This window comes from Neoarius graeffei, chromosome 24 (genome assembly GCF_027579695.1).
Source record: "Neoarius graeffei isolate fNeoGra1 chromosome 24, fNeoGra1.pri, whole genome shotgun sequence".
Taxonomy (NCBI): domain Eukaryota; kingdom Metazoa; phylum Chordata; class Actinopteri; order Siluriformes; family Ariidae; genus Neoarius; species Neoarius graeffei.
Genome location: NC_083592.1, coordinates 19359568 through 19371761, shown reverse-complemented (window position 1 = coordinate 19371761; position 12194 = coordinate 19359568). Strand labels below are relative to the sequence as shown.

The following is a 12194-nucleotide window of genomic DNA, read 5'->3' as shown; positions in this document are numbered from 1 at the left end:
CTTTGTTGCAGTCTTATGGCCATAAATGCAGCACCCCCCCCCCCCCCCTTTTTTTTTTTTAAAAGCAGACCAACAAAAGAAGTTTGTTTCAAAATACTGCCACACTGCAGAGTGTCATCTCGGTCACAGTGGACTCAGTAATGCATTTTGTTCTGCTGCTCAATTCTGGAAAGGAATGTTTAGCCTGACTGCATAAGAGAAGTCAAAACTAGAGGAACATTATGCTTTATGCATTTTGTTATTCATTGTGTTCACAAAGGAAAAGTATGGTGACTGACACTCACTGCATTGCTGAAATGTAAATTAAACACTGACAGCCAGTGGTGCAATTTGGTGATAACTCCACAAATGCTCAAGAGAGAAAAGCAAGCGCCAAAACTCCACAATACAGAGCACAGCACTCAGGAGTAATTCACATACATACATACAGACCCCCCCCCCCTTCTGTTTGAGTAGATTTTTTAAAAATGTTTTATATTAATGTATGTGTCAAAGACACCAATAACAATAAAAGGACAAAAGGAAAAGTGTGGAGAGCTTTTTCTGTGGGGTTTGACACAACTCAAGGTTTCTTCCATATTTTACAGGTTTTCTATTACCCGTCTCCATGATTCCTTTTGAGAGGTATGAACTCCCTCATATTATCAGCCTTGCTACTGTGTTGCCAAAAAATGATAAAGTGCACACTTAGGCACTGCCTACTCTTGACTGTTGTTTGTTTGTGTGTCTGTCGGGGAGAATGCACATTGGGATAGCAAATTGAATTCATAAAAACATGGTGTGTCATGCCTGAGTATTTTAGTGCAACTGACAGAAATGTTTTTAGTATCAATGTACCGTACATGAGCTCTCTGTAAAAGCTGCTTGTGGAGATATTTTACTCATTCACGTAAAATCATCATACACTCCTACACTAGTCCTCCACTCAAGCTGTACTAACTGAACAGAAAGTCTTACTTAGCAGGCATGAAACTCGTGGGTCTGCTATATCTGCAGGGTCGAGGTACACTTCATGAGGGTGGAGGCGGGCAGGAGTTACTGCTAGGTGGCGACAGAGGCGATTCACATACTGGACTAGAGCAACATCCATTTCCAAGGTCCATTTTCTGCTAGTTTTCTGAGCTTGCCGAGTATCAATGCATGAGCATCTACAGAATACAACAACAGAAATGTTTATGGTTTACAGTTGTGGGAAAAAGAATGTACACCCTTTTTAAATTCTATGCTTTTATATATCAAGGCCTAAATAACAATTGTGTGGTCCTCACCAATTTCTAAAAACAAACAAAACCCCTTAGGTTATGACAACAACAACAAAACAGACAAGATTTTAACGTAATTTTCCCCCAAAAGCAAACCAACATAAGTACAATCTATAATTAATTAACATTCAATTCAGTAACACATCAGTAGGACCACCTTTAGCAGCAATGACTTGAAGTAAATGCTTTCTGTAGGAGTTTATTAGTGTCTCACATTGTTTTAGCCCACTCTTCTTTACAACACTGCTTCAGTTCAATGATGATTGAGGGCATTCACTTATGCATAGCTCTGTTAAGATCCTGCCAGCAGCATCTCATGTGAGTTGAAGTCTGGACTCTGACTTGGCCATTCCAATACTTTGATTTTTCTTCATCTTGAGCCATTCAGATATTAACTGTGCTGGTGTGCTTGGGATCATGGTCCTGCTGCATATTCCAATTTTGGCCCAGCTCAAGTTGCTGAACAGATGGCCTCACATTTGTCTCAAGAATATTCTGGTATTAAGTGGAGTTCATCATTGTCTCAAAGTTTCCCAGGTCCCTGTAGCTATAAAACAAGCCCAAATACCCTTCCACCACCCTGCTTGCCAGTTGGTACGAGGTGTTTGTGATATTACTGCATGAAAAGTGGGATTTATATCAGTAAACAGTACTATAAATTGTCACGGAAGTGCAGGTTAACAACTGTTCACAGAAATTTGTAGGCAACACAGAAAACTACCAAGAGCTGCCAGAAATTGATGTAAAGAAGCTTGGCAGTTGAGTCCCCAGCCCTGAAGTTGAGGGAAGGCTTTCACATGTAAATGAGAATGCTGAAAATGTATACAAATACACATCAGGATAGTGGGAGGGATTTTGACTCACCACAGGTCCAGAGATTACACCTTTTTCTAAATGGTACTAACTCCATTTTAAGAAAACCTCTGGTACCACTTGCACATGACATCATGCATCACGTAATAATTTCATCTGGGGGTCAAACAGACATCATCTTTCATGTAAGCAAGGCTTAATCTGTCTTCAATATGGTACATTTTTGCACCGTTTTTGGTTGTTCAAATTGTTCAAACAGAGAGATAGATAAAAGGTAATACTGTCTCCCTGCTATCAAGAAAAATTTTAACAAAGAGAAGCAAATGCTTTAAGAACAACGAAGAAATGCGTGGTTATAGAGAATACGACAAGAGGAGCAAAGCCTGAAAACTCCAGAAAAATTCGCGATTGTATTTAAAAGGTATTTTTAAAAAATAGAAAGTCGGAAGTGAGTATGGAAGAGTTTGCTTAAGAATCTCGATTTATTTCTGCTCGCATTCGAGTTACCTTCTTCATGAAAGTGTTCAAATAAAATCAAATTATTTTCTTACAGATGAACCAACTTCCTTATTTGACATGGAAAACCCAAGCAAACAATGCAGACATAACTCTGTAAAAAATCCAACAAGAAGCGACATGCACAATATATTATGAAAGAACAGAAAAGATTAAGAACAGAGAGTGCTGAAGCTTTGTTTCTGTTATCAAAGGAACCCAGTCCTGTGCAAAATGTCACCATGGAGCCAGAGTGTAGTAATGAACCTACAGTTCGAGGGTGTTCTATACAAACAGACTTCACTTGAGAACAGCTGCATGCAAGTGAAATGGAAATAAATTTACTAAGGCAGGAAAAACTATTTTGGATAAAATTGTTATTGTCTGTTACACACTCATCAACCTGTGTGACACAGTTGTGCCTTTTGAAGAGAGAATAAAAGAAGAGGGAACTGAACATTAACCGTTTATTGAAATTATTATTATTATTATTATTACAGTACAAGGACAACTATCGTTACTATATGACTATAGCTACAATTGGAATGTGCGGATTCTGTTAGCGTTTGTAATTATTGTACCATCCACTATTAGGTAAAATTAAAAAATCTTTAAATATTGTTCGAAAGTCTAGAGCAAGGTATTTTTATTATTTTACAAATGATAACACTTCAGATATTGTTTTAACAATAATACGTATCAAATGTATAAATGATAGACTGCAAATAGCTCTGTAACTAGATGCCCTTGGGGTTGTTGAGACATGGAGGGTCTGGAATACCATCTAGCCCACAGTTCAGGTAGTAGTCCTTTGAGAGTAAATGCTTTGGCTTTCACAACATTCTGTTCCCAAAAGCTGATGTTGGGAAAAAGTCTTTACACAAAGAAGGTTTTCTTGCTTTTGTAGTTTTTTTTTTTTTTTTTAAACTGTTCTACCATGTCGGGACTCTTCGGGGAAAAAGAAGGTATATCCCAATATGTAGCTAACGCTAACACAAGGCCACAAATCTGCACAGTCACTCCAATTGTTTCGAGGAATGTTGTATGGATCATAACCGCTAATAAACTCTAATTTCTATGTATATCTATCCTTCGCTTCTTTTTGACTAAGATTATCCAAGTAATCCGGTAGTAGAGCTTTTTTAGCTGTAGTTTTCTTTGGACAACTGCAACGGATGTCGGACATCTTAGCTTGGCTTCAGTATGTAAACAAAGTTCGCTTGTCCCCCAAATCTAAGGTAGCGACAGTTGCTAACAAATGTGACGTCAGTGCAAGGGGTCTATAAATAGATCAGGCTTAGTATAATTATAGACTCTTAAATTGTAGCTTGAATAGATCTGCCTTATGCAAGTATGCTATAATGAATTACCTTGCATGTCAGTGTTTGCTATTTAAGAGTAAAACTCAAGTACTTTCAAGGTACCTAAACCAAAAATTTCTAGACTCTTGAAGCCTTCAACAATTTTTATTGACTGCTCTCATTAGGGGTTGCCACACATCATGATCCGCATATTTGATTTGACATAGGTTTTTACATCAGTTGTTCTTCTTGACGCAACCCTCCCCAAACTATCTGGGCTTGGGGCTTACGCATCCCCAGTGGCTGGGTATTTTTACCTAATCTGCATGTCTTTGACATATGGTAGGAAACCGGAGCACCTGGAGGAAAGCCACGCAAACACGGTGAGAACATGCAAATTCCATGAGGTTCGAACCCAGAACCTTTTTGCTGTGAGGCGACAGTGCAAACCACTGCACCACCATGCTGCCCATCTCGAAGCCTTTATCATCACATCTAAATTATTACTATAAATGTGATTACAACACAAAGTTTACAGAATTAATTTACAGTGTATTGCAAAAGTATTCATCCCCCTTGGTGTTTGTCCAGTTTTGTCACATCACAAGCTGGAATTAAAATGGATTTTTGGGGGTTAGTGCCATTTGATTTACCTACCACTTTAAAGATTCAAATTGTTTTTTTTTTTTAATTTATTGTGACACAAACAATAAGATGAAAAAAATTAAGACGAAAACCCCCCAGAAATCTGGTGTGTATATAGGTATTCACCCCCCCAAGTTGATACTTTGTAGAGCCACATTTTGCTGCAATTACAGCTGCAAGTCTGTTGGGGTATGTTTCTATTAGCTTAGCACATCTAGACAGTTCGATTTTTGCTCATTCCCCAAGGCAAAATTGCTCCAAATCCTTCAAGTTAGATGAGATGGCGCCGTACTATGGCGACTCGGTGTTGCTCCTTGTTTGTTTTCTGTTTATGCTGTTTTGTGTTCTTCCGGAATCGTGCAATGGACTAATTCGTTATGACAGAACGGAACTCCTTCACGTTCGGGACATTATGCCAGTTCCACAGTCAATCGTCTTGGATCTACCACCAAATCTTTCCCGTGGGTGACTGAAACACCCGCCGAGGAAGAGAGGTAAAAGAGGAGGGGCGCTAGCTCGGCTGAGACGCCGGGGCCACAGACTATCTTTGCCGAGCCTCATCCTATCTAACGTCCGCTCGTTAGCAAACAAGAAGGACGAGCTCACCTCCCTTATCCTCTCCCAACGGGACTTCAGAGACTGTGCTGCCATATGTCTGACAGAAACCTGGCTGACTGCAAACATCCCTGACGCGGCGCTTCATCAGGAGGGATTCATGTTCCACCGAGCTGATCGCACTAGAGACTCCAAGAAGCAGCGCGGCGGAGGTGTCGGTATCTACATCAACCAGAACTGGTGTACTGATACCAAAACCCTTTCGTCCGGCTGCTCACTCGACTTGGAGCATCTCGTGGTGAGGTGTATCTCCTTCTACTCGCCAAGGGAAGTTTCTTCCATCATCCTGTGTGCAGCCTATATTCCTCCGAGTGCAGTGGCAGCTTCAGCCTCACAGCAACTAGCCGATCACGTCCACACCGCGGAAAACTCCAACCCGGACTCGGTTATTCTGGTGCTTGGGGACTTCAACCATGTCTCCATGAAGAAAACACTTCCCAGATACAAACCACAGATTCACATCCCCACCAGGCTGGATAAAACACTCGACCAGTGCTACTCCTCCATACCGGAGGCGTACCAGGCTCTAGTTAGAGCCCCAATTGGTGAGTCTGATCACAACAAAATATTTCTTGTTCCTAAGTACAGACAGAGACTTAAGACCTCGAAACCAAAGACTATGAGGGTCAAGAGGAGCTCTCCTGTGGCTATAGATATGCTACGAGACTGTTTTGATATCACTGACTGGGGCATGTTTGCTGCTGACTCGAACAATATTGACTTTTTCACTGACTGCATTATGTCTTACATCTGTTTCTGTGAGTCTGTTTGCATCTCCTCAAAGACTACAATAACAACAAACCCTGGTTTAACCGGGAAGTTAAGTGCCTCTGTAAGGAAAAAAATGACGCTTATAAGAGTGGGGACAGAGAGCAATACAAACTTCTCAAATACAGACTACAGAAAGCCGTAAACACAGCAAAACACAACTACAGAAACAAACTTGAAAATAAACTGCAAGACAATAACATTAAGGGGGTCTGGCGGGGCCTCCAGGAAATCACAGACTATAAGGTGAAACACCATATCCTGGACTGTGACCTCTCCTTACCAGAGCGGCTTAATGATTTTTTTCTGCCGCTTTGACGACACCAGTGCCCAGACAAGCGCCCTACCTCACCCGCTGGGTGTGGGGCACACACACACTCCCCTTTCCATCACAGAGCACGATGTGCGCAGACTGCTATGGCGCCAGAACACCAACAAGGCAGCCAGCCCTGATGGTGTGACACCAGCTACACTTAAGAACTGTGCTAACGAACTTGCTCCTATTCTCAGTTATATTTTTAACTGGTCTCTGAACAGTACTACTGTGCCTGCATGTTTTAAATCAGCTATGATCATTCCGGTGCCCAAAAAACCAACATTACCTGTCTTAATGATTATAGGCCTGTCGCTCTCACTTCTGTTGTCATGAAAGTGTTTAAACACTTAGTCTGTAGATTCCTGTCACACATTACACTGGACCCTCACCAATTTGCCTACAGGGCAAATAGGGGAGTGGATGACGCTGTCTCACTTTGCACCCACTTCATTCTACAGCACTTTGACTGTAAGTCCACCTATGCTCGTGTCCTGTTTATTGATTTTAGCTCAGCTTTCAACACTATCCTGCCTATCAGACTGTATAACTCTCTCCTGTCCATGGGTGTCAACCCCTCACTGTCAGTGGCTACTCAACTTTTTATCTAACAGAACAGTGTGTTAGAACCCAGAACAATATTTCATCAACCAAGACTCTGAACACCGGCGCGCCACAAGGTTGTGTGTTGTCACCGCTGTTATTCTCCCTATACACCAACAACTGTATATCTAATTCTCCATCTGTCAAACTTCTAAAATTTGCAGACGACACCACTGTTATAGGCCTCATACGTGACGGGGATGAAACATCATATCGCGATGAGATCAAACATCTAGTGCAGTGGTGTGTAGTCAATAACCTTATACTTAACATATCCAAAACCAAAGAACTCATAGTGGACTTCAGGAAAAAGGCAGGCCAGCACATCCCCATCTGTATTAATGGCCAGGTAGTGGAGTGGGTCTCCTCTTTTCGTTTTTTAGGCACCACCATTCATCAGTCCCTGTCATGGACCCTGAACACCAGTCTCATCATTTCAAAAGCTCACCAAAGATTACACTTCCTCCGACAGTTGAGGAAATTTGGGGTCAGTCAAGCAGGCATGTTACACTTTTACCGTGCTACTATTGAGAGCGTGCTCACCTTCTCCATCCTGGTCTGGTATGGCAGTACCACCAGCCAAGATAAGCAACAGCTGGAGAGGGTGGTACGCAGGGCCTCCAAAATCATTGGCCATAGTCTCCCCACCTTAGACTCACATTACAACACCAGAATTTCCAGGAAAGCCAAGAACATCATCTCTGACCACACTCATCCAGCACACTATCTATTTATACTCCTACCATCAGGGAGAAGGTACCGCAGCATCTCATGCAACACCTCACGTTTTAGGGACAGTACCTACCCACAAGCCATCCGCTACTTGAATATGCACTAGCACTTTACAGTTACTCCACTTCCTGGCCTACCTACCTCCCTTGTTTATTTTGCACTATGTACCACCAGCTGTACTCTACATATCCAATGCACATTTCAATTTTTTTTTTGTATGTTGTCATTCCCTGTTATGTGCCCGCTTGTCTTTCTGTCTTGTCCCCCTTAGTTTTTTGTTTGGTCTGATTGTATTGTTGGGATTTGTGAGCACACCAAAGTATATTCCTAGCAACTGTATTTTTATACTGTTGATATGGCTACAATAAACTTGAAACTATATATGAAACTATACGAGTTACATTGGTAAATAGCAATCTTCAAGTTTTACCACAGATTCTCAATTGGATTGAGGTCTGGGCTCATTGACTAGGCCATTCAAAGACATTTAAATGTTTCCCTTTAAACCACTCCACTGTAGCTTTAGCAGTATGTTCAGGGTCATTGTCCTGCTGGAATGTGAACCTTTATCTCAGTCTCAAACCTCTGGCTGACTCAAACAGGTTTTCCTCCAGAACTGCCATGTATTTAGTACATCTTTCCTTCAATCCTGACCAGCTTTCCTGTCCCTACAGATAAAAAAACATCCCCACAGCATGATGCTGCCACCACCATGCTTCATTGGAAGAATGGTGCTCTCAGGGTGATGGGAAGTGTTGGGTTTGTGCCACACATGGTGTTTACCATGATGGCCAAAAAGTTCAATTTTAGTTTCATCTGATCAGAGAATAATCTTCCATGTGTTTGGGGAGTCTGCCACATGCTGCTGGACAAACTCCAAATGTGGAGGGTTTTTTTTTTATTTTCTTTAAGCAATAGCTTTTTTCAGGCCACTCTTCCATAAAGCCCTACTCTGTGGAGGGTACAGGTTAAAGTGGTCCTATGGACAGATATTCCCATCTCCGCTGTGGATCTTTGCAGCTCTTTCAGTGTTATCTTTGGTGTCTTTATAGCATCTCTGATTAATGCCTGCCTAGCCTGGTCTGAGAGTTTTGGTGGGCGGCCTTGTCGGGTTTGAAGTGGTGCCATATTCTTTCCATTTTGCTCTAATGGATTTAGTGGTGTTCTGTGGGTTATTCAAACTTTGGGATAATTTTTTTTTATAACCCAACCCTGATCTATACTTCTCTACAACTTTGTCTCTGACCTGTTTCGAGTGCTCCTTGGTTTTCATGTTGCTTTCTTTGTAGTGTTGCAGAGTCAGGGTCCTTCCAAAATAGGTTGATTTATCAGACATCATGTGACACTTTGATTGCACATAGGTGGATCTTATTGAACTAATTATGTGACTTATAAAGTTAATTAGTTGGCTCGTAGGTGCTAAAGAAGGGAACTGGACTTGCTTGAAATTCTTGAAGACATTTCACCTCTCATCCGAAAGGCTTCTTCAGTTCTGTCTGACTAGTGGGGAGTCCCAGGTATTTATTCTCTAGTGGACCAAAAGCAAGCCGAAGGAGAGTCGTTGAGGTCACATGATGACCCCATTGACCCTCTCAGTCATCCTGTAGGTGTTAGGGTCACTAGAGGCCAGATGTGAATGGCATTAGGAGCCTAGAGGGTCGTTTGGGTGATCTGTGGGTTGTTGGCTCTCTCTGCCATCATGTGAGTCACTGAAGTCAGCTGAGTCTTGGTGTGGATGTGTATTCAGGTTTCTGGGAAGTTCGCCAAGGACTGCATTTGTAGGTGGCTGATAAGTGGTGTCTCAGCCCACCTCTACACCACTTATCAGCCATCTACAATGCACCTACGATGACCTGGATGACTGAGAACCTTCACAGACCTAATTGGTTGGATCAGCCCTTATTTAGGGGTTTTATACAAAAGGGGGTGAATACCTATGCACACTCCAGATTTCTTTTTCCCCCCATCTTAATTATTGTTTGTGTCACAATTATTTAAAAAAAATAAATAAAATAATAAATTGCACCTTTAAAGTGGTAGGCATATTGTGTAAATCAAATGGGGGGGTTAAGCACCAATTGATTTGCACAACATGCCTACCACTTTAAAGGTGCAAAATGTTTTTTTTTTTTAAATTGTGAAACAAACAATAATTAAGATAACAAAAAATAAATCTGGAGGGTGCATAGGTATCCCCTTTCATATGAAACTCCTAAATAAGAGCTGGTCCAACCAGTTAACTTCAGAAGTCACATAATTATTTGATTAAAATCCACCTGTGGCGGCGGTGCGGCGTGGCGATGTAGCTTACAGCAGGTTATGGTCGCTCAACTTCTGGCTGTCCAGGTGGTGCTCTGAAAACAGTGTGGGCTTTATAGATAATTGGGCTAATTTTGAGGGCACTGCTGGCCTGTTAGGGCGGGATGGTTTCCATCCCACTCGGGAAGGTGCTGCTCTCATTTCCTGCAGCATAGGTCATAGTCTCAGAACAGGCCTAGTTAATTTCTGACAATCCAGAGCCAAGGCCAGGGAGCAGACGAACAGGCTAAACCGACTGTCTGCTAGCTGCACAGAGTCGTCACTCAGGGCCCACTACATCGAGACTGTGTCTGTTCCCCGAGCTCAACAAAAAGGTAGAAATTTTCAGAGAGTTTGTTCCAGTAACCTCATCTCATCTCATCTCATTATCTCTAGCCGCTTTATCCTTCTACAGGGTCGCAGGCAAGCTGGAGCCTATCCCAGCTGACTACGGGCGAAAGGCGGGGTACACCCTGGACAAGTCGCCAGGTCATCACAGGGCTGACACATAGACACAGACAACCATTCACACTCACATTCACACCTACGGTCAATTTAGAATCACCAGTTAACCTAACCTGCATGTCTTTGGACTGTGGGGGAAACCGGAGCACCCGGAGGAAACCCACGCGGACACGGGGAGAACATGCAAACTCCACACAGAAAGGCCCTCGCCGGCCCCGGGGCTCGAACCCAGGACCTTCTTGCTGTGAGGCGACAGCGCTAACCACTACACCACCGTGCCGTTTCAGTAACCTAATCAATATAAAATTAGATCATACTGACTGTACAGCTGCTGCCAGCACCTTTGATCTAAAGGTGGGGCTATTAAATATTAGATCTCTTACATCTAAAGCGCTAATGGTTAATGAACTCATTACTGATCAGGAGTTTAATGTACTGTGTTTAACAGAAACATGGATTAAGCCAAATGAATATATAGCATTAAATGAAGCGAGTCCTCCTGGATACAGTTATATACACCAGCCTCGTCTAACTGGCAGAGGAGGAGGCGTCGCGGTTATTTATAACGATTATCTAGGTGTAACACACAAACCTGGTTATAAATTTAATACATTTGAAGTTCTTCATACTCATATAATGTATGTAGCCTCGAAAAATAAGTCTACCCAGTTAATTCCATTGCTTATTATTTACAGGCCCCCGGGGCCATATTCTGAGTTTCTTTCTGAATTTGCAGATTTTATCTCAGATCTGGTTATTTCCTTAGACAAAGCTTTAGTTGTCGGAGATTTTAATATTCACTTCGATAACCCAGAAGACCCTTTAAAAACAGCGTTTGTGTCCATCTTAGATTCAGTCGGGATTAAGCAGAATGTCATAGGACCGACCCATAATGGTGGTCACACCCTTGATCTAATACTAACATTCAGATTAAACATAGACAATATAGTCATACTTCCACAGTCTGAAGTTATCTCAGATCATTGTCTCATCTCATTCAAAATATGTCTGAGTAATAATATATGCACCTCACCATGATACTGTATTAAACGTACTTTCACGTCAACTACTGCACAGAGCTTTATAAATGATCTCCCAGAGCTGTCAACTTTGATTGGGTCACTGTCAGCCCCTGCAGAACTTGATCAGGCAACTGAATGCTTAGAGTCAACATTCCACCATACTTTAGATTATGTAGCTCCTCTAAAAAGGAAAATGGTCAGAGACAAAAAATTAGCACCCTGGTATAATGATGACACTCGCACAGACCACCCGAAAATTGGAACGTAAATGGCATCAAACAAAATTGGTAGTGTTCAAATTAGCTTGGAAGGAGAGCTTCCTGAAGTATAGAAAAGCTCTTAGTGCTGCGAGATCAACATATTTCTCCTCCCTAATAGAAGATAACAAAAATAATCCTAGATTCCTATTTAATACTGTAGCAAAATTAACCAGGAATAAGTCCACTATCAACACATGCACACCTGCAGTATGTAGTAGCAACGACTTCATGAATTTTTTTTTAATGACAAAATTGAGAATATCCGACAAAAAATTCAAACTACTAATTTAAGGTTAGACAATGAAAGTGACCTTGTAGTTAACAATATAACTGTATCAGATCATCAGTTAGAATGTTTTACTCCCCTAAAAGAAACTGAATTACTTTCATTAATCTCTACATCAAAAGCCTCAACTTGCGTACTAGATCCCTTACCGACACATCTATTCAAACAGATAATGCCTGGAGTAATTGAACCGCTTCTAAAAATAATAAATTCTTCTCTTATGATTGGCTATGTACCCAAATCCTTTAAACTAGCAGTTATCAAACCCCTGATTAAAAAACCTGACCTTGATCCCTGTCAGCTGTCCAATTATCGG

The 12194-nt window shown here is 41.6% G+C and overlaps 1 protein-coding gene across 10 annotated transcripts in view; it reads right to left on the bottom strand.

Annotated features, from left to right (window-relative positions):
* Positions 1 to 12194, bottom strand: part of LOC132872214 (probable E3 ubiquitin-protein ligase HECTD4) — an 868395-nt gene that overhangs the window by 77716 nt on the left and 778485 nt on the right. For all 10 annotated transcript variants that reach the window (XR_009651396.1, XR_009651397.1, XM_060906858.1 and 7 more), the window contains exon 67: positions 958 to 1148. Coding sequence is in view for 8 of the 10 variants with exons in the window: in XM_060906858.1 (XP_060762841.1) it covers positions 958 to 1148 (191 nt within the window). In the remaining 2 variants the exon portion in view is untranslated. The remainder of the gene's footprint in view (positions 1 to 957; positions 1149 to 12194) is intronic.